General features: G+C 53.2%; 2 protein-coding genes across 6 annotated transcripts; one reads left to right on the top strand and one right to left on the bottom strand.

The window, feature by feature from the left end:
* Window positions 1-226: 226 nt before the first annotated feature.
* Window positions 227-5,455, bottom strand: GNB2 (G protein subunit beta 2). Its single transcript, XM_059153951.1, has 10 exons — window positions 5,313-5,455; window positions 2,862-3,007; window positions 2,619-2,657; window positions 2,395-2,501; window positions 1,961-2,024; window positions 1,715-1,877; window positions 1,551-1,617; window positions 1,086-1,287; window positions 781-997; window positions 227-705 (listed from the first exon to the last, which is right to left on the bottom strand). The coding sequence occupies exons 2-10, from the start codon at window positions 2,916-2,918 to the stop codon at window positions 599-601; spliced, it is 1,023 nt and encodes a 340-aa protein (XP_059009934.1). The 5' UTR covers window positions 2,919-3,007; window positions 5,313-5,455; the 3' UTR covers window positions 227-598.
* Window positions 5,456-5,613: 158 nt separating this feature from the next.
* On the top strand, window positions 5,614-27,523 carry ACTL6B (actin like 6B). Of its 5 annotated transcripts, XM_059153949.1 has the most exons (17): window positions 5,614-7,768; window positions 8,125-8,258; window positions 8,355-8,458; window positions 13,353-13,824; window positions 14,315-14,391; window positions 14,595-14,760; window positions 15,040-15,140; window positions 21,174-21,271; window positions 21,951-22,045; window positions 22,130-22,236; window positions 22,937-23,026; window positions 23,182-23,243; window positions 23,357-23,471; window positions 23,652-23,732; window positions 23,849-23,944; window positions 24,136-24,222; window positions 27,223-27,523. In XM_059153949.1, the coding sequence occupies exons 4-17, from the start codon at window positions 13,800-13,802 to the stop codon at window positions 27,301-27,303; spliced, it is 1,281 nt and encodes a 426-aa protein (XP_059009932.1). In that variant the 5' UTR covers window positions 5,614-7,768; window positions 8,125-8,258; window positions 8,355-8,458; window positions 13,353-13,799; the 3' UTR covers window positions 27,304-27,523. The 5 variants fall into 5 exon arrangements, 4 of the variants coding, with proteins under 4 accessions (XP_059009932.1, XP_059009933.1, XP_059009931.1 ...); XR_009349080.1 differs by having other exon boundaries at window positions 8,125-8,458; window positions 24,119-24,222; XM_059153950.1 differs by lacking the exon at window positions 8,355-8,458.
* Window positions 27,524-27,598: the final 75 nt, after the last annotated feature.

Here is a 27,598-nt window from a genome sequence, read left to right as displayed (position 1 = left end):
AGCCGGACTCAGGGCTGTGTGTCTTTGGGAGCATGCATGGCCCTGTTGCGTAGAAGATCCTCCTGCCTGACTTTAGCTGAAAAAATTCCTGTGGGAATTTCTCCCTGGTCCCGATTTCTAAGGACCCGTATCCACCCCACCACCCCCACCGCACCCCTGATGCATACACTGGTCTGCCCTGGGAGCAGAGACCTGGAATGAGAAAGACACAAGGGCAGAGACCAGGTACAGAGTTGGAATTGGTTCCTTTATGGAAAAACTGAAAATATAATAAAAATTAAAATAAAACCAGTTTTAAAAAAGCCAGCCCCTGGAGTTTCTACCTCCTGCCTCTGGCCCTCCAGAGGGACGAGGCCCCACGCCCAGGGCCGCAAAAGGATGAGGGCTTTCTGCCCCTCCTCTATCCCCATCCTATCCCCATCTTTATCTCCACAGTGGGGGCCCCCGGGAGGAACCAAACCTGGGTAGGGGAGCAGGGACCCAAGGCCCCGTGGCCCGAGGAGGGAGGCTTGGTGTGTACCCAGCCCCAAAGCTCCTGGTCTGTAGTGTGGGCATGGGCAGGGCCCCTCTTGGCCTGGGCCCAGTGGGGCGGTAGCTGTTAGTTCCAGATCTTGAGGAAGGAGTCCCAGGAGCCTGTGGCCACAGCCATGCCATCATCAGTGACCCCGAGGCAGCTCACACGGTTGTCGTGGCCGGCGAGGACACCTGTGAGGGACAACGGTCAGAACCCAGGCTCCCTGGGCCCAACACCCACCCCGCCTCCTGGCACCCGGCACGCACCTGCACGGTCGCCCTTCATGGCGTCCCAGATGTTGCAGTTGAAGTCGTCGTAGCCGGCGAGCAGCAGCCGGCCGCTGCGGGAGAAGGCAACAGAGGTAATGCCGCAGATGATGTTGTCGTGGGAGTACATGAGCAGCTCCTGGTCAGCCCGCAGGTCGAAGAGGCGGCAGGTGGCGTCGTCGGAGCCGGTGGTGAAGGCGTAGCCGTTGGGGAAGAACTGCAGGGCACGGGACCGGAGCGGGATGAGGGTAGAGCAGAGCTGGGAGCCTGGCAGACGGGCCAGCCTGGCTCCACCCGGAACTTACCGCCACGGCATTGATGTCCGACTCGTGGCCGATGAAGGTCTGTCGGCACATGGAATCCCGCACGTCCCACAGCTTGATAGAGGCGTCACAGGCACCAGACACAAAGGTGCGGCCATCGGGGGCCAGTGACAGGGACATCACATCTCCACTGTGCCCAGCAAAACCCACTGTCTGCTGGCCTGTCTCAATGTCCCACAGGGCACTGGAGACATGACGGAAAGAAGGAAGCGATCAGAGAGGGATACAGGGCAACCCCCCGCCACCCCAACCGTGCGAGCCCGGCCCTGAGAGAATGTGCGAGCAGGGGGGCACACGGAGCCACCAGGTCACAGGAAAGGGAGGCCAAGTGTTCAGAAGACCCCCTGCTCGCTCCGGGCACACGCTACATACTAAACGCCAAGGCAGGGGCACTCCAGGCAGGAAGTATTGGAGAGTCCCAACTACCTAGCCCTGGCAGGGCCTCACCAGGTGGTGTCCCCGGAGCTGGTGATAATTTGGTTGTCATCCAGGAAGCGGCAGCATGACAGGTACCCTGGGGGAAGGGACTGGTCAGCCGAGGCTCTCAGGGTGGGCGGCACAGCCCCTCCCCCCTGCAACCGCGCCCCCGAGCCCTGCCAGGTCCCTCTCACCGGTATGGCCAGGCAGCTCCCGGCTGACCCGGACATTGCCCTCGCGGGTCTTGAGGCTGTAGATGGAGCAGATGTTGTCTAGCCCTCCGCAGGCCACAAAGTTCCCTGAGGGCGCATAGGCACAGGTCATGACCCAGGAGGAGCGCAGAGGGATGGCATGGACCTGGAGAGAAGGGGCAGTGCCAGGGGTTGGAGCCAGCCAGGGCCCGCAGCCCCCCGACATCTGGCCTCAGGCCCCACCTCTACCTTGTTGGTGGTATAGCTGTCCCAAATGATGAGCTTCCCGTCCTGGGAGGCGCTGACCAGCAGCCTATTGAAAAGTGACAGGGGAGAGGCAGAGGGGTCAGGGTGGGAAGCTCCCTCTGGAGACAGGACACCGAGGCCCTCTGCAGCAGCAGACCTGCTGACCCCAGCAGCGGCCAGGAAGTTCCTGCCAGTGTGCTCCTGCTTCCCACCCCCTGGGGCTGTCTGGGAGTCACTGTCTTCCCAAACACGCTCAACAACACACAGGCATGCCGGTCATCTCGCCAGATCCGCCAGGTTGCAACCCCTGCCCCAGTCGGCCTGCTACAAACTCAGCCCAGGGCAAACACACCCCTCAGCACACGGCCCCAAACACACACACACACACACACACACACACACCTCAGCACACGGCTCCAACCACCCCCCACACACACCTTGAGTCTGTCCCCCAGTGCATGGCATAGATTTTTGCCAGGTGCCCACGGAGGGTCCTCCGTGTTCTCATCTGGATTCTTCCCACTGGGTCCAGCCCAGCTGTGATCTGGAGGTAGAGGCAGAAAGCGCTCAGAAGGGTTCAGGCAGCAGGGCCCACCAAGCAGGGTGCCTCCGACCCTCGCTCCTTCCCCAAACCCCAGGTTCAGCCCTGGATTCATCTCACCTGGGTCAATGTTGAATCCCCACATGCTTTTCGGGCATCCTGAAAGAGATGGCAGAGCCCCTCAGAGGCAGGAGAAGAGGGGGAGGAGGAGGCAGGGGAAGGGGTGACAGACGAGTGGAGGAGAGGAGACAGAGACTAGGGTAGCGGCAGACACAAGAATCCACCCCCCACCACCACCCCGGTCCATTTAGGCCACCTGGCCCTGGCGGCTCAGCCTCCCCAGCCCCGCGGTCAGGCCCTCACCCGGATTTGGTTCCGGAGCTGCTCAGCCTCCTGTCTCAGTTGCTCCAGCTCACTCATGGCGCCGGGCCCGTGGGGCGGGGTTGGGGGCGGCTGGGGGCCGCGGGACGGGGGCTGGGGGAGACAGCTCCTCGCCGCTGGCCCGAGGCCTGGGGGATGCAGGGCTGACGTCAGGCCCAAGGCCGCCGGGGAAGGGGGAAAAGGCGGGGTTGAAGAGCGGCCCGGAAGGGGTAAGCGCCGGTGGGGCTGGGGGGAGGGGACAGCAGCGGCGGCCGCGGTCGGCCAGGCAGAATCTGGGTCTTTGGCACAGGAGGGATGTTGCCCAGGAAGAGGTGACTTCCCCAATCTTCCTCCCGCCCCCCGGAAACGGAGCGGGAAGTGCAAGAGGAAGCGCAGGGGAAACCCCTCCCTCGGACAGCAGCCCGGGCGGGACACCCGCGGCAGGAACTGAAGGGGGGACGACGGGGGGGAGGGGAGGGGGCGGGGAGAGTCCCTTGGAAAACAGACCTGGCGTCCGCCCCGGCCCGCACAGGCACCGCCCTCCTAGCACCTAATTTTAAAAGGGGCGGTGCCTCTTTAAATTCACCCCCACACATCGCACACCCTCCACACACACCCCCAGCTTCGACTGGGGTGGGGGAGAGACCAGAGGGGGAAGCTGGGCTGTTCGTGGGGTTGCCTAGGCAACCGTCACCCGGACTGAGAGCACCTCATTGGTGAAGTGCCCCCACCCTAGCCCTGTTGCCAAGGCAACCGCATCCACGGCAGAGACCTGTAGGGTGGGTGACCCCACCCCCGGCCCCATCGCCCCCGCCCGACCCAGCCTCCCGCCCCAACCCAGAACCAGCCGGGGTGGCTGTTTACAGGATTTGGGAAAGCCGATTGGCACTAATAGGTTCGGGACGGCTCACCCCGGATAATCCCTGGGCCGGCTGCGCCCCATTAGCCGCCCCTGGCGGGCGGAGGGAAGGGTGGCGGGGAAGGCAGCCCCAAGCCGCTGCTCCCTCCAGCGCCGAGGCCGCCCGTCCCAGCGCGCCCGCAGAAAGCCCGTGGGAGCCGCTCTCGAGTAATTAGTGCTCCGAGGAGAGGTCCCCAGCCCCGAGGCGCGGAGCTGCTCTCTCCCAGACGCGAGCCGGCGGGCGGGCTGGCGGCCCCAAGCGGCCCGGCCCTGCGCCCTCGGCACCCCACGAGCCCAGCCTCCGGGCTCCGCGCCGGGGCCCCAGGGGCCCGGCCGGCTCCGCTCCAGGGCCCGCAGTCCTGCCCCCTTCTCCGGACACCTGTGTGATCTAGCCGTGCACGCTGCACTCTGTCGACCCAGACGTCCCCCACCCAGCTCCCACTTCCCCCAGGCCTTGGGCGTTCCTCTTCCCCACTGACATTTCCCCTCTTGCCAGTTCAGCTTTCTACACTAGCGCCGGGGGATGCCCCTCCAAAAAAGCGGGGAGCCTGTTGCGGTGGGGGGCAAAGTCTCCCATTCCGCGTCCTCAGTTCCGGACAAAGCCCCTTCCTTCCAGCTGCCGGCAGCCCAGACCGAGCGGCAACGCCAGAGGCCAGGCGCAGAAGGAAACAGGCCGGGAGGAAGCCGCCGGGGGCGGGGGCGACGCTTCCAGCCCTCAGTCCCCATCACCCTCCAAGGACCCCTCGGCGGCCCCCGGAACCTGGGCATACAGCAGCCGGGGCCCCAAGGAAAAATGGGGGTGCCACCGCCTCCGCAGGTCTGGCTGGGCGAAGGGGAGGGGACATGGGAGGGTCCCCGATCTGGCAGCTGGAAGGCGCGGGCCGGTGCCTCGCTGCGAAGCGCAGTGGGCCTGGCCCTCCGGCCCCCACGACCTCCATTTTGCCCAAAAGAAAGCTAAACGTGGGATAAGGGCGTCCGGGAGCTGGGTTTGGGGTTAGGGCTAGTAGAGGGAACAGGGAGCCGAGGTCTCCGGTCTAGGGTAACGCGGCCAGAAAACACGTACAGAACCCAGATCGAGGGAAGGGTGGAGGCTAAGGGAAGGGTGGCCTCGCGGCCTTGCCTGCCTCTCTGAGGATTCTGGAGTTTTGCAAGGCGAACGCCGGCATGGGTGCAAAATGGAAGGACACGAGGGGTGCTACCCAGGGGCAAACGGGAGGGTGGTGATGGGGGAGAAGGGGGCGGGACGGGGCCTAGAGGAAGCCCGGAATTCGGCCCCCCAACTTCTCAAGGAGCAAGAGGCAGGAGAGGCTGGGATGGGGTCTGGGGTGAGGCAAAATGCCCCTGACGGTGCGGGGAGCGCGCGCATTGTTGGGGCTGAGGGTCCCCCCAGTTCCCCTTCCGGGTTTGGGAGCGACGGAGCCAGAGGAAGGGAGGGGAGGTCTGGGGCGCTACGTCCGCTCCCAAGAGGCTAGACCGGGGCGACACAAGGAAGAGAGGTTCCCCCACGGGAATTTGGGGCTGGGGGAGAAGAGGACTTCTTTTGTCAGCGGAAGTACCTGTGGCGGTGGGATTCTGCGAAGGGTCGCTCGAGGAGCGCGGGAGGTCCTGTCTTCCTCCGCGGCGGAGGCGGCAGCGGCGGCGACGCGGATGGATTTCCTCAGTCACCCCAACTCAACCGTCCAGCACTGCTCTCCCCAGAGCGGAGGGATCCCGCCCGCCAGTGACGCGGCCGTCGCCGCCGCGCCCAGGGCCCGGCTGGGCGAGACCAACTCCTTAGTTGGGGGGAGGCCGGAAGGCAAAAGACCCCTTAAGGGGCAAGGATTAACTCCGTCACAACAAAGATACTACACCAAATTACTTCGACGCAAAAAGGACCAAAACGAATGCTTTGCTTCCCGAAAAGGAGCAAGACACCCCCCCCCTCCGGGACTGACGGAAGTGGTACCGACATCGGGGAAGGGGGGGGGAGAAACCCGCTCGCTGGTCACGTGACCCACCCTCCCGGACTGGGCGGCTCCACACTGGGCCGGGGAGCTTGACGCCCCAGTTCTTGGTTCGCCACGCCCCTGCCCCGGTGAGACCACGCCCCTCTACGGGCAGGACCGAGAGGGTGAGATCCCGACCCGCACCGCCCTGGGCCCGCGGCCCTGACGCGGCGGAGGGAGAGAACGGCTCTTCTGAAAGTCCCCGAGGAGTGGTGCGGTGCCCTGAACTTGGGAATGGTGAGAAGAGTCGTGCCCGGGAAGTCCCCCAGCGTGGGCTTTTGTAGAACTCTACTGGAGCGCGTGACCCTGTAACAATACCTCATATTTACTGAGTTCCATATTTATTTAATCCTCACGACAGTGCTGTGAATGTCAGGACTAGCATTGTCCCCATTTTATAGTAGTGGAAGCAGGTTCCTAGGACTGCGGAGTTGAGATAGGAACCAAGGCAGCTTTAGCGACTTAATTGTGCGGTAATTATCAATACTGGCCTCTGGAGGAACGCTCTCATGGACCCTCCCTGTAAAGGACTGAGAATGTAAGCATAGGCCTTAGTTTCCACATCTGTAAAATGAGTGTTGACCGCTGCCTGCCCTGCCAGTCACGTTCGATCGTTAGGAGATTGTGACATTGTGGAAATGCTTTGGAAGGTTCAAGTCAAATGACCGGCCTTCACTGAGCCCTCATCCGATGGAAAAGTGAAAGTACCAAAGCAGACAACTTCTTGTAGTCTCAACTCAGGCATTACAAAAGCTTAAAGGCATTACAAAAAGCTTTCAAAGTACAGTTTTCTCTTTTTTGTTTTTTGCTTTTAAAGAAGATAAGAGGGGCGCTGGGGTGGCTCAGTGGGTTAAGCCTCTGCCTTCCGCTCAGGTCATGATCTTAGGGTCCTGGGATTGAGCCCCATATCGCCCTCTCTGCTCAGCGGGGAACCTGCATCCCTTCCTCTCTCTCTGCCTGCCTCTCTGCCTACTTGTGATCTCTCTGTCCAAAAAAAAAAAAAAACAAAAACAAAAACAAAAAACTTAAAAAAAAAATAAAAGAAACCAAAGTCACATTCTTTGTTATGCACAAATCCCTTTTATGTGCACGCACCAATTCAATGACATATTAGCAGTAGATGATAGATGTCAGTTAGGCATTAGAATTTGGAAGGGACCTTATACATAATTCACTTCAATTTCCTGTCAATCTACAGATGGGCGAAGTGACTTTCCAAAAGTCACTTAGAAAACTGGCAGCCTAGGACCAGAACCCAATTTTATTAATCTCTGTAGTGCATCTGACATTGCTTCCTCTCACTTTTGGCTTCACTTTTCCTCTCACTTTTGGCTAATATGCTTCTTTGTTCTAACTCATGCAGCAAACGTTCGTTCGCTTAGTCTCAGTGATGTACAAGGCACCACCCTAGGCTTGGAGGATACAACCACAAGGTTACAGTTTACGGAGGAGACAGATGGTAGATGATCATTGAAATGACAATTAGTGCTGCTGGTTTGGAAGTGCCATTTGCTGAGAGGAGAACATTTGAGAGGGGACACATTTGGGGAGGAAGATCAAAAGTTTTAAGTTGGGACATGTTAGGTTTGTAGTGCCTAGGAGATGTGCAGAGAAGAATATTTGGTGGCTGTCAACGGAGGTCTGGGGCTCAGCAGAATAATATGAGTTGGAATCGAGCCTTGAGAATGAGTGGCATTTTAGAACAGATGAAGTCATAAAGAGGTTCAGGGAAAAGACAAGATGGCCAAAGACCAAGCCCTGAGGAACTCCAACATTAGAGGTCAGGCAGAGGATAACAGGCTGCCAAAGGAGAAGCCAGAGAGCTAACAGGAAAATCAGGAGAATGTGGAGTTCTGGAACCCTAAAGAAAAGAATGTTCCAAAAAGGGATGGCAAACTCTGTTCAACGCTGTGGAAGGATGAAGCAAGACTGGACTGAGAAGTGTTCATGAGATTAAGTAACGTGGAGGCCATCAGTGACTTTGCAAGAGCGCTTGCAGTGACTGCTTTGCTTGTGGTGGGCTGAAGGTAAGTAAAAAAGAAAAAGGAAAAAAAAAAAAAAAAGGAGGCAGTGGAGATAACCAAAGTGGCCAAAGTTCTGGGAATCTTGACTTGGAAGGGGTGGGGGTGGAAAGGTGGAGCTACCTATGGTGAGAGGAAAATCTGAAGTCATGGTATTTGCGTTGTGTTAGGAGCTACTGGAACTTCTGTAGATGATAATGGGAAGGAAGGGGTCTGGGGGAGGTGAAGGATACAGAAGGGTTGGGGAATGGCCAATGGTGACCAATTTCTCTGAGAAAGTGGGAGCCCTGGAGCACATGTGGAGACCCCGGCTCTCATGGGGCACGGGCCGCTTCCTCCTTCCTCTGTCTCTCCTTTTTCAGGCTTCTCCTCGGTCCTCCAGGCCTCCATGAACATTGTTTCTCTCAGGATCCCAGTCTCATCCTCCTTTTCCCACTGGTGCCTTCCTCCATTACTGTGACTGTCCTCGAATTGCTTATACCTCTCAAATCTCCAGGTCAGGCCCAGAGTTCTTCCCCACCCTCCCCACCCCCGGTGTAGACTTGGTATGTGTCTAACTGCAACCTGAGTATCTTCACGTGGTTGCTCACAGACAGTGGTGTGCTGGAGTCAGCGTGTCTGTTCACACCGGCTCACAAGAACCCAGTGTGCACCTCTCTTCCCAGCTCCTTGTTCAGTGAAGTCATGTGGATAGAAGTAAGTTTTCAGGGCTTCCCTTTCCAGAAGAGCTGATTTTTTTTTTTAAAGATTTTATTTATTTATTTGGCAGACAGAGATCACAAGTAGGCAGAGAGGCAGGCAGAGAGGGGGAAAGCAGGCTCCCCACTGAGCAGAGACCCCGATGTGGGGCTTGCACCAGGACCCAAGGCAGAGGCTTTAATCCACTGAGCCACCCAGGTGCCCCCAGAAGAGCTGATTTTTAAACCATTTACTCTACACCACTGGTCACAGACATGTCACCTCCAACACGTTCAAAACTAAACTAATCCTCTTCTACCCCATCCCACCCTGCCCAACACTACTGTCTCTGAATCTCTTGGCCCAGTTAATGGCATTACTGCCCACTCAGGAGCTTCTCACACCCTCATTCCCCGTATCCAGAGATGATCAGCTAGTTAAGATCTAGGCCAAGGGGCACCTAGGTGTCTCAGTGGGTTAAGCCTCTGCCTTCGGCTTAGGTCATGGTCTTGGGTCCTGGGATGGAGCCCCACATGGGGCTCTCTGCTCAGCGGGGAGCCTGCTTCCCCCTCCCTCTCTGCCTGCCTCTCTGCCTACTTGTGATCTCTCTCTCTGTCAAATAAATAAATAAAATCTTAAAAAAAAAAAAAAAAAGAAAAGAAAAGATCTAGGCCAAGCTGCTATAACAAAGAGTCCCTAAAATTCGACCGCTTAAGAGACTATTTATTTATTTATTTATAGATTTTATTTATTTATTTGAGAGAAACCATAAGCGGTGGGAAGGGGCAGAGGGAGAAGCAGATTCCCGGCTGAGTAGGAAGCTGGACACAGGGCTGGATCCCAGGACGCTGGGATCATGACCTGAGCCAAAGGCAGATGCTTAACTAACTGAGCCACCCAGGCGCCCCAAGACAACTTTAAAATAGATCTCCAGGACTGTGGGGGCATGCCTGCCATCCTCAGCACCTAGCATCCACCTCTGTGTCTAGTATGGCCTGAGCAGCATTCCACAATCATACCTGGGGTAGAAAACGTAAGTTCTTTCCTGTTTGAGGACAACACTAACTTCTGCTCAGAGATTGGCCAATTGCAAGGAAGGCTGGGAAATGTAGTCTTTAGCCATATACCCACCTAAAACATTAATAAAGAAAGAAGGGAGACGGCCATTGATGTAAAGCTAGCAATCTGTGTCACTGGTGGATACATCTTGTCCATGCTACCTCTTGTATATTGCTTAAATCCATCCCTTCCGCCATATGCCAAATACTATTACCCTAGTCCTAGCCTGTATCCTGGCCTCTAAGTTAGTTCCTCTCTATTCATCTGCCAAATAGCTTCCAGATATACCTTTCTAAAATGCAAGTTAAATCATATAACTTCATTGTTCAAAACTGTGCAGTAGGGTGCCTGGATGGCTCAGTCGGTTAAGCAACTGCCTTCGGCTCAGGTCATGATTCTAGAGTCCCAGGATCGAGTCCCCGCATCAGGCTCCCAGCTTCATGCGGAGTCTGCTTCTCCCTCTGACCTTCTCCCCTCTCATGCTCTCTCTCTCTCATTCATGTCAAATAAATAAATAAAATCTTTAAAAAAAAAAAAAAAAGACAAAACTATGCAGTAGTTGCCCACTGATTCCATGAGAAGGGCCAAACTTCATGACACACAGGCTGGGTCTTGTCCCCTCCCAGAATGCCTTCCACCCCCACTCCAAGACGACTTCTTTGTCAGCTGGGAAAATTCGGTTCCATTTTCACAGGCTTCATTTAAATATTGCCTCCCCGACTGCACTGTTGTTTGTGCTCCACTGCAATGCTGGCTCCACTCCTATTGCGGCCTTTTCTGGGCGCTCACCACTTTCACTAGGGAGGGGCTCCCTGTGAAGCCAAGACTCTTGATTTTTCTGGCAGAGGACTGGGGGAGAGCTCATTGAGCAAGGAATAGACCATCACAAGATGCCAAATCACTTCCAAGGTGTGGGGTCTGAGGGTGCAGGCCCCACCACCTTTCACCTCATGACCAGATGTCCGTCTTTGGCCACCCCGAATGTGGGCTTGGAATGTGAGAACTTCCAGATGATTTTGTGGAATTAATTTTTTAACCCTCCATCTTCCAGCATAGACATTAAACCCTAGGAGAGTCACATCAACTTATGTGAGCCATGTTATTCCTGGTGTCTATCAGGCCCCTAGAGAACATTTATGAAATGAACAGAAGCAAGGTAACATTTCCCCCAGGATCAGTACTTTTCACACACTACAGTTCAGACCTCAGCTCTGTCATGTACTAGCTGAGAGACCTTGGCCCAGTCACTTGATCTCTCCATGCCTGTTTCACATGCAAAGTGGGGATGATAGTCGGATTATTACAAGAGCTAAATTACTTAACATTTGTAAAGCACTTATAATGCTTTACATCCAGGCACTGGATGTTTTGTGTTTGCCAAATCAAAATAGAGTTTAAGTATGAACGAGTTGGTCTCTGGCCACTTTTCTAGTCTCATTTTCCCCTGACTCTGGTCTCTGCCATCAGCTTATCTGCAACCCTCCTTCAAGCCTGAGCTCCTGACTCCATGTATGCCAGAAATGTTCATGTCTCTAGAACTTTGCACATGCTATTCTCGGTGTGGAAGACCCACCTTGTTCACCAGTGAAACCCTATTCATTCTTCACAATTCAGCTCACACTTCACTTCTAGAAGCTTCCCTGAGCTCTGAGAGACAGGTAGCCCCTCCCTCCTCCAGGCCCTCACTTCCCCCCACTTTCATGCATGTCTGAGCTCCTCATTGCACCAAAACCCCTGGAGAGCAGGGATAGATTTTACGCATCTTGGTACTCCCATGCCTTGCACAAAGATATTTGCTGAATCAGTGAGTGGATGGTGAAATATATTAGTAATTTTTTACCTGAACTATATACATAATGCAGCAGAATCATAATACAACAGAATGACCCATGGAAATTGGCCACAGTTGACTGGGAGGTAAATCAAGTCCAGGGGTGTAATCAGCCAGCTGTAGTTTCTCCACCAACCATGAGAGGAAAATTCAGTTCTTATTACAACACTACCAATTTCTAACTTACGAATAATGGTAGTAAAGCCTTAAAAACTCCCCAGTGTTTACTTAGGACTAGTGTTTACTGAACAGTCCTGCATGTCCAGCTCTTAGCCAGATACTTGATTCTGGCATCAGACTGTGTCCTCACTCCCAGCCATCCTTCAGCTAGGGATGGTGAAGCTTGGACTGTGACACAGAAGTATTATGAAATAAGGTCATGTCTCAACTGGCTGATCAGAGATGTGAGTTCTAGCTCAGGCTCTGCCCCGGTCGGGTGTGTGACCCAAGACAGGGCTGTGCCTCCGTCTGGGGAAATCCCTGTAAATCCAGGGGCTGGACCCATTATCAGTGAGGTTTCTCCTGACTTGGGGCAGTCTCTGAAACAGACCCGACCGGATTAAGGGATGGGGTGACAGAGGAGTGAAGCAATGTCATTAAATGTCAACAAAAGGAGAGGGGCAGGCTGCGAATAGAATCACTTTCCACTCCAGTGTCCCTGTAAGTCTCACCTCAGCAATAACAACAGAAACAATAATAATAATAACAATAATTGTGAACAATAAAGAAATGCAGGTGCCAAGAGGTCAAGGGGCTCATTCAGTCATCCAGGTCTCATTTTTTTTTTTTTAAAGATTTTATTTATTTACTTGAGAGAGAGACAGTGAGAGAGAGCATGAACGAGGAGAAGGTCAGAGAGAGAAGCAGACTCCCCATGGAGCTGGGAGTCTGATGCGGGACTCGATCCCAGGACTCCAGGATCATGACCTGAGCCGAAGGCAGTCGTCCAACCAACTGAGCCACCCAGGCGTCCCATCCAGGTCTCATTTATAGAGGCCAATAACTAGGTCACTCAGGAATATTTCAGTTTCCCAATAGAGTCAGCTTTCTCCCCTACAGCTCACCCCTCCCACTTAAGCCCGGACAACTCCAGTCTGAGGCGCCAGGCCTGGACTCCCAGCCAGCTTTGGGCATGTGAAATACCATTGTTGCCAATGGGTAATCAATGAGCCATCTTAAAGCATCTGTCCCTTGTGGGGGAGGGGCGGGTGAAGCCTCTTCCAGAATGGGCATCTGGTGAGCAGAGAAACTGCTGGGGCATTGGCTGTCACAAGGTACCCTCTCCCTGTGCCATCTATGGTCTTTGGTGGGGGGGGGGCTGAAACCCACCATCCATGGTCTTATTGCTCCCCCCACCCTCAGCAAGTAGGTGGTAGTGCCCTCAGAGCAAATGTATTGGGGCGCCTGGGTGGCTCAGTGGATTGAGCCTCTGCCTTCGGCTCAGATCATGATCTCAGGGTCCTGGGATCGAGCCCCACATCAGGCTCTCTGCTCAGCAGGGAGCCTGCTTCCTCCTTCTCTCTGCCTATCTCTGCCTGCCTACTTGTCAAATAAATGAATAAAATCTTAAAAAAAATAAATGAATAAAATCTTAAAAAAAAACCGTATTCACATGCATATACATACACACGCACACACATGCATATGAACACATACCCTGACACTCATAAACCCGTACATTCAGGCACACATCTACACACATGTTCACGTAAGAGTCTTTCAGCTAAGCCAGGCTGTCGGAGCTGCGCCTTCCCCTTTGCTATTAAAACTGCTGTGGAGGTGGTGGCAGGCCAGGAAAAGAGCTGGAGAGAACTAATGAGGGAAGGAAGCTAAAGATGGGTTAGCTGAGCACGGGTACACGTGTATGTATAGGGCCCACGCACCTGGGATGAGAATGGAAAAGAGGGGCCATTAGAAAGACAAGGGTGGGAAGAAACAGGGAGAAGATGGAGACACACCCCCTCCTGTGCCTCTCCTTCTTCCCTTCTTCCTTTCCCTCCTTTGCCCTGTGATTTCATTCAGGCTTGAGTTTGGCAGAACCTTGCTCAGGAGCCCGAGAATGGACAACTCTCCAGGACTACGGTGCCCTCTCCTCCACCCCATTTACAAAAGTAATGGAGCAGGGATCCCATCAGTCATCCCGCGGCGTCCTGGTCCAGATGGACAAGGTTTCCATCTCTTTCGTACGCCTGCTCTCTACCTGGCTATCCCTTGGGGTCAGTCTCAAAGTCCTTGGCTATCCTCTCCCAAATCTTAAAGTTGCGGTGTCTGCCCCTTTAAAGCAGCAGCCCCCGGTCAGGTTATTGTCTAGCCTTGTAGCCAATCGGCGGCGCCATTGGGGGCGGGGGATCCGGCCTCCTGATTGGCCACCGCGCGCCCCGCCCCGCCCGGGATCCCGGGAGCTGTCCGGCCGCCTCGGTGCTGATCCCGCCGCCGCCCACGGGCCGTGAGCAACGCTGAGAGGGCATTATGAGCGGGGGCGTCTACGGCGGAGGTGAGCTAACTTCGGGCTTCAGGCTCCCCAGCCTGTCGCGGCCTCACCGGCAGCCCTGCACCCCGAACCCGCGCGACCTAAGCTCTGGGCACCCCAGGGCCTGTCACCCGGCGCTCGAACGGGTTTGGGTCCTGCGCCACTCCTACCTTGGTCCTCCCGGGTCGGTAGCTTGCGAGCACTGGGCTCATTCTCCACCATCCAACTCACCTCCTCCCGCACCCCGCCTCCGGCCCCTTCTTTCTTGGCAAAGAGAGTGGCCTGAATAAGGCCACCAGGCAAGAAGGGACTCTGTAGGCTTGAGCCCACTCCCAGGACCCCAGACTCCAGGCGGAGCTCCCACCTGCCCTGCCCTGGCAAGCGTTGAAGGTGGCGAAACTGTGTCTCTGCCCTGACCTCCTGACCTCAGAGCTATCCAGGGCCGGGGGTGGGGGGGGTGGATAGCGGGGAGAGTTTGGAATAAGTCCCCTCATACACCTGTCTCCCTGCACAGATGAGGTGGGAGCGCTGGTCTTTGACATTGGCTCCTTCTCAGTCCGCGCTGGGTACGCTGGGGAGGACTGCCCCAAGGTGAGCTTTTCAGCCCCATCCCCGAGTCCTAGGAGCTCCAGACTCCGCTCCATGCTTCCTAGTGAACCAGGGTTCTCACAACCCAGAGAGAAGCTCTGGAGACCAGGAATGTGGGAGTGAACCCATGGGCGGGCTGAGGACCTTGCTATGGGCCTGGACAGGGGCAGGAGGTTGATCCCTCTTCCTGCCCATGTTCCCTCCAGGCTGACTTCCCCACCACGGTGGGGCTGCTGGCCGCGGAGGAGGGGGGCGGGCTGGAGTTGGAGGGGGAGAAAGAGAAGAAAGGGAAGATCTTCCACATCGACACCAACGCCCTGCATGTGCCTCGGGATGGAGCGGAGGTCATGTCGCCCCTCAAGAATGGCATGAGTAAGGAGCCCCCACCCACCGTCTCCCGCCACAGACCCGGAGCCCACACACCACAACCCGGGACACATCACCCCACACCCATGGAGTCTACCTTGCAGCTGCCCACAGCTGCCTGGTTCCCAGCCCAGGGGCCCGACAGATACCTAGGAAGGGGGGATTTCTGCCGGAACTGATCTCACTTCCCCTCCCCTGGACTTGGCCTCCCTCCTTGCTTTGCTTCCTGTCCCTGGACCCTTGCTGGCCCACCCTCATCTCTCCATGCTGGTCTCCTGGCCCCAGTTGAGGACTGGGAATGCTTCCGTGCCATTCTGGATCATACCTACAGTAAACACGTCAAGTCTGAGCCCAACCTGCACCCAGTGCTCATGTCTGAGGCCCCGGTAAGTGCCTTACCCAAACCCCAGTCCTGCCCCAGGGGCTCCCTGCCTCCTTTCTGCCTTTCACTCCTCTTCCCCACCCTCAAAGCGTCTGCCATCCATCATCACTCCACTTAACTTTTCGGACTTTTCTTCCAACTCCACTCCACCTTCAAGCACTTTTTTCCTCTCTGGTTTTAGTCTTTATCCCTCTCCCTCCTCCTGTTTTATCCATTCATATCTTTTATGTATTCTGGCTTATTTACTGCTTTTCCTCCCCTCCCCCCCACCAAAGTCCTTTTTGGATCTTTTAACTTAAAAATTTTGCCAATGTTGTATATGTACAGAATCAGTTTGCTTTATAAAGAACTACCATTCATATCCCCTTCTTTCCATTCCCCTTTTCCAGAGGCACCTGCTTTTCTTTTAGATAAGTTTTGTCATGTTCTTCCATATCTCTAAATATCACACTCAAAATGCTGCTTATGGATTTACAGTTTCAGGCATTGGTTTCCCACTATAGAAAATCGGTAGAATGTTGGGACGCTTGATTTTGGCTCAGGGCATGATCTCAGGGTCCTGAGATTGAGCCCCACCTGGAGCTTCATGCTGAGCGGGATCCTGCTTGGGATATTCATTCTCTCTCTCTCTCTCTGTGCCTATGACCCTCCCCTGCTTTGGGCACATGCACACTCTCTAAGGAAGGAAGGAAGGAAGGAAGGAAGGAAACCTTGAGCTCTCTTTCCTCCTTCAGCTCACACTACACACTTCCCTCATTCCCCACCTTTAAATATAGTTTTATTTTAAATTTTTTAAAAAATCATTTTCTGGGGCACCTGGGTGGCTCAGTTAAGTGGCTGCCTTTGGCTCAGGTCATGATTCCAGGGTCCTGGGATCGAGCCCCACATCAGGCTCCCTGCTTAGCAGAGAGCCTGCTTCTCTCTCTCCCTCTGCCTCCCACTCTGTTTACTTGTGCTCTCTCTCTTTCTCTCTGTCAAATAAATAAATAAAATCTTTTTTAAAAGTTATAAAAAAATATTTTCTGTATTTATACAGTGATGGTTATGTATGCTGATCAGGTCTGGGATGGGCAATAAGCTACTGTCACTTCTCTTTCCTGCACAGCTCTTTTTCCTAGAACTGAATATGATACTGGTTTTTATTTTGCTTAGCCTTCTATTTATTTAATAATATGACCCTAAATTATTCATCTGCTTATTACTTATCTGTTTATATCTATATCCTTTCTCAAAACATTAACTCCATTAGTTACTCTTTTTTTTTTTAAATGAATTTATTTATTTGGGGCACATGGGTGGCTCAGTGGGTTAAGTCTCTGCCTTCAGCTCAGGTTGTGATCTCAGGGTTCTGGGATTGAGCCCCACATCAGGCTCTCTGCTCAGCAGGGAGCCTGCTTCCCCCTCTCTCTCCACCTGCCTCTCTGCCTACTTGTGATCTCTCTCTCTCTGTCAAATAAATAAATAACATCTTTTTAAAAAAATGGAGGCACCCCTCCATTAGATATTCTATCAATTTCATCTTCTTGAAGAAGTCTCTCCAAAATTCCACTGATTTGCTCCACCTTGGACTTGTTTCCTTCTACACAAAGGACATAGCTCTCATCCTGACATCTCTCTTCGCCTTCTTCTTAAAGCATCCCTTCACCTCTTTCCTATGCTAGAGGTCCTATTTCTTATATCTCATTACTCCTTTCTTGATGTACTCCCTTGTTTTCCTGGAGCACATCCTCTAGTAACCGCCTTAGAAAGGTCATGAGAAGTAAAATTTTTAAGACCTTGCATGTCTGACGTTGATTGATAGCTTAGCTAGGTATAACATTCCAGATTGGAAATAATTTTTCTTTAAAATCTTGAAGGTGCTTCTAGCACCTATTGTTGCCATCAAGATGGCAGAGCCCTGGTGATTCACAGATCTATACCCCTGAGGATAAAAATACATTATTTGTTTACAAAAAAATTTTTAAAAATTTACAAACAAAACAAAACACACACACACACACACACACACACACACACACACACACACGGCAGAACTATCTAATTCATAAACTTTTGGTGTAATGTTTTTCTTTGTGAAAGTTTGTAGAATTTTCACTTTGTCTTTCGTGTTGTGTAATTTCTCCATATTGTATTGTTTAATTTTCATCCATTACTCTAAAAACTCAGTATATCCCTTCAATCTGAAAACCTATGTCTTTCAATTCTGTGAAAAAATGTCATTAATTATTTAATTAAGTAGTTTTAATTATTTATTTGATGATATATTTCTTTTTTTAAAAATATTTTATTTATTTATTTATTAGACAAAGAGAGACAGCGAGAGCAGAAACAGAGCAGAAACAGAAGAGGGAGAAGCAGACTTCCCGCTGAGCAGGGAGCCCAATGTGGGGCTTGATCCCAGGAACCTGGGATCATGACCCCAGCCAAAGGCAGACACTTAACAACTGAGCCACCCAGGCACCCCTTGGTGATATATGTCTCTCAATATTCTCTGTTCTGTCTTTTGGAAAATATCATTTGGATTTTGCACCTCCTGAACTGGTCCTCTCATTTCCTTGTCTTTTTTTCTTGTGTTTTCCTTCCTTTTCTCTTTTCCTCTAATTACCAAGATATTCCCTCAACTTTATTTTCAGCCCTTCTATTGATTTCTTCATCTCTCCTCCTGTATTTTCAATCTCCAAGAGCTCTTTTTGTTCCATGAATATTACTTTTTAGGACTTCCAGTCCTTTCGGGACGCCTGGGTGGCTCAGTTGGTTAAGCAGCTGCCTTCGGCTCAGGTCATGATCCCAGCGTCCTGGGATCGAGTCCCGCATCGGGCTCCTTGCTCAGCGGGGAGCCTGCTTCTCCCTCTGACTCTGCCTGCCACTCTGTCTGCCTGTGCTTGCTCTCACTTGCTCTCTCTCTGACAAATAAAAAAAAAAAAATTAAAAAAAAAAAAAAAAAAAGAAAGAGGACTTCCAGTCCTTCCTTTATGCGTGCAGTATCATGTGTTTTCTCAGAATAATATTAGTTTTGTTTCTGTTTTGGGAAGTTTTCATTTCCCTGCATGATCTCTGTTCTTCCAAATTGCTTTTCCCCCCTGCCCTTTTTGGGAGGTCTCTATCTCATTTGTGAGACTTTTCTCAGATTCTGAGAAATCCTTGGTTGTGTGCTTATGTTTGCAAGTGGTGGACTGAAACACTGGTTGGAGGCTCTGTGGGTTGGGGCACTCGTTGACTGTCATGATAAAGGATGTTGCTACAGGATGACTTGCCTGGGATGATTGTTAAGCAGCCTCTGATAATTGGCATCTTTAGATCCCTGATGTAACTCATGGGAAAGACTTGTACCCTACAGACAGGACTGGCCATCCCCTTTCTGGGAGCCAAATGAGGGAATAGGGCTGAGTTTATCACCATTTAATATGCATGGAATCACTTACTTCTCCTGTTTTAAGTATAATGTCTTCACTCCTGACTGTGTCAAGTGTCTCACCAGGACAGAGGCCCTCAGTTTTACTCTAGGGAATAAATCTCCAGTCTTCTGCAGAGGTTGGGGTGGGTACTATCCCAGTGACATGGAACTGGGGAGAGAGTTTTGGGAGCTGTCACTTGAATGGCTTTAAACAATCTTATTTTAGCTTGCCCTTGACCTTAACTGCCACAGGTACCTGAAACTACCAATTCCTGAACCCTCTGAGGATTCTACAGTTTGACACAGGTTGTTCCTGGCTTTTTCCACTACCAACTTAGGAGTCCATGTTCTTGAATCTGTTAAATCAGTTACCACTTAACTATCTGATTTCCAACCTTCAAAACTATGTTGCTCTTTTTTCCTTCCTTATTATTCCCAAACCTTGAGGGTGTCTCTCTATCTCTTCTTCTATCTCTTTTTTGAGGTAAAATTCACACAACAGAAAATTAACTTTTTTAATGTTAACAATTCAATGGCATGTAATACATTAACAATGTTGTGTAGCTATCATCTTTATCTAGTTCCCCAACATTTTCACCACCCCAAAAGAAAGTACATTTTCTTTTCTTTTTCTAAGATTTTATTTATTTATTTGAAAGAGAGAGAGAGATCACAAGTAGGCAGAGAGGCAGGCAGAGAGAGAGAGGAAGGGAAGCAGGCTCCCTGCTGAGCAGAGAGCCCAATGTGGGACTCGATCCCAGGACCCTGAGACCATGACCTGAGCCGAAGGCAGAGGCTTAACCCACTGAGCCACCCGGGTGCCCCAGAAAGTACATTTATATTAACCAGTTTCTCTCTACTCTCCCTCCTCTTGGCAGCCATCAGTCTGGTTTGTGTCTCAATGACTGTATCTATTCTGGATCTTTCTTATAAATGGAATCATACAACATGTGATTTCTCATGTCTGTATTCTTTCACTTAGCATAATATTTTCAAGGTTCATCCATGCTGTAGCATTTATTTGGCATTTTATTCTGTTTCATGGCTGAGTAGCATTCCACTGTATGGCTGTACCACAATTTGTTTTTCCAATTCATCCACTCATGGACTTTTGGGTTGTTTCCATCTGTGGCTATTGTGGATAGTGCTGTTTTGAATAGTTGTGTATGTGGATTTATTTCAGTACCTGTTTTCAGTTATTTTGGATATGGAACTAGGAGTGGAATTGCTGGGTCATATGGTAATTCTGTGTTTAACTTTTTGAGAAACTGATTGTTTTCTGTAGTGGCTGAGCAATTTCATCTTCCCACCGCAATGTACAAGGGTTTCAGTGTTTCTATGTCCTTCTTTCTTCCTTAATTATTATCAACACTCTAGTGGGTATGAAGTGGTATCTCATTGTGCTTTCAAATTTCATATCCCTAATGGCTAACAATGTTGAGCATCTTCTCATGTGCTGGTTGGCTTTTGTGGCTTTGTGTCCTTTTTTTTTTTTTTTTAAGATTTCCTAATTTATTTTAGAGAGAGAGAGCACAAGCGGGAAGGGCAGAGGGAGAGAGAGAGAGAGAACCTCAAGCAGACTCTGCACTGAGTACAGAGCCCGATGAGGGGCTTGATCTCACAACCATGAGATCACGACCTGAGCTGAAACCAAGAGTCAGACACTTAACCAACTGCACAACCCTGGCACCCCACCCCCCTGTTTTAAAAAGTAACCTCTATGCCCAATGTAGGGCTCAAACTCATGACTCCAAGATCAAGAGTTGCATACTCTACCAACTAAGCCAGCCAGGTGCCATGGGTTTATATCTTTTTAAATTGCGCCCCCTTTTTAGTTTATTATTTTTTTAAGATTTTATTTATTTATTTGACAGAGATCACAAGTAGGCAGAGAGCCAGGCAGAGAGAGAGGAGGAAGCAGGCTCCCCACTGAGCCCCCTTTTTAAAATTTTATTTATTTATTTGAGAGAGAGACAGAGAGAAAGCACAAGTAGGGGGAAAGGCAGAGGGAAAGGCAGACTTCCCGCTGAGCAGGGAACCTGATGCAGGGCTTGAAACCAGGACTCTGAGATCATGATGTGAGCTGAAGGCAGACGCTTAACTGACTGCGCCACGCAGATGCCCCTAAATTACCCCTTTTGCTGGGATCTTGGAAGAGGATAACATTGGATATTTTAATTCAACCCACAGTTCCTACCAGAATTCCTCTTCTCTGCTTTCTTGCTTCTGAGATGCTTAAAGTGAGGAAGAGAGGGATAAACTGGAGGCTCAAAGGAGTCTATATACTTTGACTCCTTTGTACAATAAAGTGGCCAGTGGCCCTCTTGATAGTGGCCAGAAGTCAAGAGACTATGACTCTACCAAGCTCTACCAAGGGCTTTGTGTGTGAACTTGGTCAAGTCACTCTCCCTGAGTTTTGATTTCTTCAGCTGGGTTTGGATTGTAACCTTTGAAATTCTTCATAGTTCTCACACCCTAAAGGTCTGTGTGGATCAAGAGACTTGATCTCTCTCTTCAGTCCAAGTTCGTGTGTGTGTGTGTGTGTGTGTGTGTGTGTGTGTGTGTGAGAATGCACGCATGCGTGTGCGTGGGTTTCTGTGCCTCTCCCTTTTTGAAGCCTCCCCTCCTGCACTTTCTCCCCAGTGGAACACACGGGCCAAGCGGGAGAAGCTGACAGAGCTGATGTTCGAGCAGTACAACATTCCTGCCTTCTTCTTATGCAAGACGGCTGTGCTTACCGCGTATCCTCTGGCATGGGCTGCTCTGGCTGGGTGGAGGGCCAGGGTGGGGATTGCGGTGTGTAGAGCAGGAGGCTGGACCTGATTCTGTGGGGATAGTGTCCTGGAGGGGCAGACACCCACCTTGTACACCATTAGTGCAGAATGACTCCTGTGGGCTAAGTGCCTTTGACCCTGGGGTGGCCAGATCAGCAGCTCTTTCCTATTCCTTGGATCAGGCTGAACCAGGGTGGGGAGTGGGGGTGGAGGAGAGTGGGACCACATTGACAGCAGGGGCTGGGACTGGAGAGAACAGGGAGAGATATCTAACATTGAGGAGTTTCCTCCACAAACAGCCAATCAGCATTCATTTTTTAAAGTCTCTGCCTTGCACTGACCCCTGTGCTAGGCGCTGGGGCAATAGGGCCCCACATCTCAAGGTGCCCACAAAGCACTGAACAAAGACTAAATAGAAACTAGGAGGGCAGAAGGAAGGAGAAAGAGGAAGAAGTTGTGATTCAGACAGGGAAGAAGAGACACGGGTCTCAGGAACCTTTCTCCACTGATGGGTCATAAGCCAGAATGAGAGATTTGCGGACCGTGGATGGGCTGGACCAGGAAAGCAGAGAGTGACCAGGCCAGACCTGAACCCCAGTCCCTCACTTGCTGCTGCTACCTCTTTGACCTCCCCATCCCACACCAGCTTTGCAAACGGACGTTCCACGGGCCTGGTGCTGGACAGTGGGGCCACCCACACCACAGCCATCCCAGTACATGATGGCTACGTCCTGCAACAAGGTGGGGGCCTCGACAGGGGTCGGGGATGCTTTAGTTGGCGGGGTGGGGGGAGATCCAGCCCCTAACACCCCCCTCCCTTTCCAGGCATCGTCAAGTCACCGCTGGCAGGGGACTTCATCTCCATGCAGTGCCGGGAGCTCTTCCAGGAGATGGCCATTGACATTATTCCGCCTTACATGATTGCAGCGAAGGTGGGGTCTCCGGGGGGTCTTGGGCACTCGCCCTGTGCCTGTTGACCCACTGACCCGCTAGATATCAGAGCAGGGAGCAGAGGACCCTGGGTCCAATTCCTTAATTTACAACCGAGGCATCGGAGATCGGACAGGCTGGAGGATGTGGCCAAGGTCATACAGCCAGCCGGTAGCAGGATATATGAGGGCAAGCGGGATAGACCCAGGTTCAAGGTCTGCCTTTGCCATGTAAGCGCGGTGCCACCCAGAGCAGGAGATCAAAGCTCCCCGCACCTTGGTTTCTTCCCCCTGCAAAGTGGCATTAACAGCATACGGGGCTGCTGGGAGTGCTGAGACACTGCCTGCGGGGGTCCACCCTGGACCACCCCCCCCACCCCCCACCCCCCCGTGGAACACAGCTCAGGAAAAGCCTGCTTCTTGAAGGTTCTGGTCTCCCGCTGTATTCCCCGCGCCCTCAGCTTTCTCTGGCTGGGGGCTTTCAGATCAGCTGTCCCTGTTGCAAGAGTGGGGGACATGCGGACAGGCTCTCCCTCTCCCTGTTCTCTCTCCTTTGACAAGGGAAGGCGGAGAGACCGCTTTTGTAGGCAACAGAGCAAAGAACCCGGTGCCTGTTGGCAGCAGCAGCACGGGGGGGGGGGGGGGGGGGGCTGGACAGGGGTGGAATGGAGGAAGGGTGCTCAGAGGCCTTGTGCCCCCGCAGGAACCCGTCCGGGAGGGCGCCCCTCCGAACTGGAGGAAGAAGGAGAAGCTACCCCAGGTTTCCAAGTCCTGGCACAACTACATGTGCAACGTGAGGAGCGAGTCCCCCGAAACAGCCCCAGGCCCTCCCCAGCAGCTAGTCCCCTGCCCTGAGTAGAGGGGAAGGGACAGGGAGGCTTGGCAGGTGGGCAGCTTGGGGATGCTGCGGAGGGAGCCGGGGCCCTGACCAGCTCCCTGGGTCCTCAGGAGGTGATTCAGGACTTCCAGGCCTCTGTGCTGCAGGTCTCAGACTCTCCCTATGACGAGCAGTAAGTGGCACCCCCCGGCCCAGGGGTGGGCAAGAGGGCAGGTCTGGGACTCTGGGGGTGTCCCTGGTCCTCTGTGAGTACCCCCTGGCAGAGTCTCTCTGTTTCCTGGGCAGGGTGGCTGCACAGATGCCCACAGTGCACTATGAGATGCCCAACGGCTACAACACAGACTACGGTGCCGAGAGGCTCCGCATTCCAGAGGGCCTGTTTGATCCCTCCAATGTCAAGGTTGGCCCCCTGGGGGAGGTATTGGTTCAGGGCTGGTTGGATTCCCCAGAGGCCTGCGTGTTGTTGCCGGGGCAGTGCTCCCAGAAGGGGGGGGGGGGTGCGGGCGGTGCTGGGAAGGATCCCTGGGGTCTGGGGAGAGAGGGCAGAGGGCCCCAAACCCCAGGTCACCTTTCTTGGCAGGGCCTGTCGGGGAACACCATGCTGGGTGTGGGCCACGTGGTGACCACCAGCATCGGCATGTGTGACATCGACATCCGCCCGGTGAGGCCCGAGACTGTGTCTGGGCAGAGGGGCCCAGGGGGGGGTGGGGGCCGGTGGGGGCTGCGGGGAGACTGGCAGGGGCTGGGCCCTGAAGGCGCGCTCCTCCCTGCTCCCAGGGCCTGTACGGCAGTGTCATTGTCACTGGTGGGAACACGCTGCTCCAGGGCTTCACGGACAGGCTCAATCGCGAGCTTTCCCAGAAGACCCCGCCGGTAGGGGCCCACCCCGACGAGGGTCCTGGCTTAGCTCTTCAGGATGCCGCCCTTCCTCCTTCCCCAATAGCAAGGCTTCTGGCCACCAGAGCAGACCCCTCCCCCTGTGGCTTCCCAGACTTCCCCACTTCCAGCCCTGTCCCTTCCCGGAACCCAGGTGTCTGCTTCCCCCAGCCCCTCTTTCCCCCCAGAGCATGCGGCTGAAACTCATCGCCAGCAACAGCACCATGGAGCGCAAGTTCAGTCCCTGGATCGGGGGCTCCATTTTGGCCTCACTGGTGAGAGGGAAGGGGCCCTGGCTGTGGGAAAGGGACAGACCCACACAGCTCCATCCCCTTGCCTCTTTATTCATTCATTCAACAAATTTTTATTTATTTAAAGATTTTGTTTATTTGACAGACAGAGATCACAAGTAAGCAGAGAGGCAGGCAGAGAGAGAGAGGGGGAAGCAGGCTCCCTACTGAGCAGAGAGCCCAACGTGGGGCTCCATCCCAGGACCCTGGGATCAGGGACTGAGCTGAAGGCAGAGGCTTTAACCCACTGAGCCACCCAGGCGCCCCTTACTCTTATTTTTGAGAAAGAGTAGTTAGTGCTCCCAGAAGGGTGACTCTGCCATCAGGACAAATCAGGGAGGACAGGAAGCTGGAGAGACTGGTGGGGGTTGAGACTGTGGCTGAGGCTCCCACTGTGCTAAGCAGAGGAGAGACACTGAAGATTTGGGGTGAGGAGGAAGTGTGACAGTCCCAGTCGTGTTTGGGAAGACTACGTCAGGCATGAGTCTCTGGAGATCAGGGTGTGAGCTGGACACAGGGGGACCTTGCGAGGAGGCTCCTTCCATTGGTCCGGAGTCACAGAGTGAGTAGCAGTGAGGACAGGGTGCTGGGTAAGAGGCAAATAGAAGGGGAGACAGGCAGGCTGGTTCTGGGGCAGTAGGTGGGGAGTTCTGTATGGGCCTGCTGTTGGGCAAAGGCAAGACGCTGAGTGGGGAGCTGGAGATGAAAACATCATCTCACGGTGTCTGTCCCACTGAGGGGACAGTGGGGCCATGACATAGCAGGAAGGATAACGCCTAGAGAGAGGGGCAGCCCCTAGGGAGACAGACAAGTGTCAGAAATACAGGAAGCTGGGGCGGGTGCCTGGGTGGCTCAGTGGGTTAAGCCTCTGCCTTCCGCTCAGGTCATGGTCTCAGGGTCCTGGGATCGAGCCCCACATTGGGCTCTCTGCTCAGCAGAGATAATATATATATATAAATAATAAAATCTTTAAAAAAAAAAAAAGAAATACAGGAAGCTGACAGTGCAAAGTCAGCTGGGGACCGGGAACCTATCAGCCATACAGTTCCTGTGGCCCCACCTGCGTGCCCGACCTAGGCCCCTGCTCCAGGGGCAGGCCCTTAGACAAAGTGTGGGGGTGTTCCTTCAAGGGAGGACCTGATCTAGTTCAAGGGTCACGAAGGGCCTCCTAAGGAGCATTCAGACTGAGATGGAAGACTAAAGAACTTTTGAGGCAAAGAGGGAGAGATGGTGCCTGGGCTACGGAAAGAGGCAGGCAAGACCTAGGCGATGGGCAGACGCGGTCGGACCGGAGGTCAGTAAGCTCACCGGGGCAGCCGAGTGGAGAGCAGCTTGAACAGGGCTGCTGTGGGCTCCACTGTGACGGGGTCTTGACAGAGCAGTGCGTATCAGGCTGTGGAACCTGAAGCCCATCACAAGTCCAACGGACGGGATGTGGGCAGCATTTGGATCCAAGAAGACAGAGGGAAGGAGCCCAGGAGGACACCCAGGGTGCTAGCTCCTGGCAGCTGTGTCCAACAGGAATGTAATGCGAGTCACACATCCAACTTTAAATTTTCTAGTAGCTGTATTTTAAAAGAGCCCCAAGAATCAGGAGAAATTAAGCTTAAAGAATATACTTTATTTGGGACGCCTGCCTGGCTCAATTGGTAGAAATGCGACTCTTCTTCTAGGGCTTGTGAGTTCGAGTCCCATATTGGGTATAGAGATTACTTAAAAACGGAGTCAGCCAGATGTCCCTCCTAAAAAAAAAAAAAAAATCTTTAACAAAATGTACCTTATTTATATCCAAAATGTTATCATTTCAATATGTGATCAATATAAAAATGAGATTTAAAAAAATATTTTATTTATTTGACAGAGATCACAAGTAGGCAGAGAGGCAGGCAGAGAGAGAAGAGGAAGCAGGGTCCCCACTGAGCAGAAAGCCCAATGTGGGGCTTGATCCCAGAACCCTGAGATCATGATCTAAGCCGAAGGCAGAGGCTTTAACCCACTGAACCACCCGGGCGCCCCTAAAAATGAGATTTTTTTACATTCCCTTTCCTGGATTTAGTCTTCAGTATCCGTTGTGTATTTTATAACTGTAGAACAATCTCAATTCCGACTAGCCACCTTTCAGGTGCTCCGTCACCACTATATTGGCCAGCGCTAGTGTAGGAGGTGAGAGAGACCACCGGAGCAGGTCTGGGTCAGGCCTGGGGGAGCTCAGTGGTGCAGGACTGAGTTTGCAGTCCTGAGGGACTCAGAGGGAAGTGCCCAAAAGACAGCTGAGTATTTGGGTCTAGTATTCCGGTTCAGCAAGGGGAGGTTGAGGGAGGGGTGGAGTTTTAGTGCCTGAGCAGAAGTCCTAGGAGTGGATGAGCAGGTTCAGGACTCTGAGCCCAGGAGAGAAAAAGGGACAGTACCAGGGACCCAGGCACCAGCTTTCAGGAAGAGATGAAGCAACCATCAAAGAAGGGACAGTCCGAGATGCCCAGCACAAGAGACCCTCAAGGGGGAAGGTTCAACGTGGGGGGTGGCATGTAGAATCAAGACAACTCCAGTGAGGGCAGAGCAAAGATTCTTCTTGGGAATGTGGGGGACTGGACAAGTTTGTAAGGCCTGATGGAGTGACCGGTACAGGAGGAACTGGGGGGCGGGGAGGCTGGTTGGCCTGAGGCTGTAAGCTCCACTACCCAGCTCTAGCCCAGCGCAGGGCCCAGGGCAGACAGACGTGCAATAAATACTTGTTGAATGAATGAACGAACGTCTTGACTCAACAACGTGAGCGGGGGTACTCACCCTCTGAATTGGAAGGAGGGCTGGGAGGCTTGGGGAGGTCCCTGAGGGTGGAAAGGCCGGGCTCCGGGGTCCGAGGGCAGGAGAAGGGTTTCCAAGGGGCTGGGCCTGCACGGGTGGAAAGTGGGAGGACGCGACCCCCCCACACCCCCTTTCCTCCAGGGACGTCCTGATGGCCTCTGTCGCCCCCCCCCCCCCTCCCAGGGCACTTTCCAGCAGATGTGGATCTCCAAGCAGGAATATGAGGAGGGAGGGAAGCAGTGCGTGGAGCGGAAGTGCCCCTGAGGGCGCCCCCTCAACACCCACACGTCCGCCCGCCGCCCGCCGCCCGCCGAGGTGGGGTAGGGGACACCAAAGGCGGGGAGAGGGTTTCCCGGCTCGGCCTCCGCCGGCGCAGATCAAAACCCCCACCCGCCCATGCCCTCGTCTCTACCCCTCCCTTCTCGTCCGCTTAGATTGTGATGTTTCTGGGTTGAAAGGAGTAAAAATGTTTTAAGAAAACAAAGTTTGGCCTCCTTGGGCCGGGGGTGGGGTGGCGGGAGTGGGGACAGGGGGGCTGGGGGGAGGCGAGGAGAGGGCT

Source organism: Mustela lutreola, chromosome 17, assembly GCF_030435805.1.
Source record: "Mustela lutreola isolate mMusLut2 chromosome 17, mMusLut2.pri, whole genome shotgun sequence".
Taxonomy (NCBI): domain Eukaryota; kingdom Metazoa; phylum Chordata; class Mammalia; order Carnivora; family Mustelidae; genus Mustela; species Mustela lutreola.
This window is presented reverse-complemented; position numbering and strand designations above follow the sequence as displayed.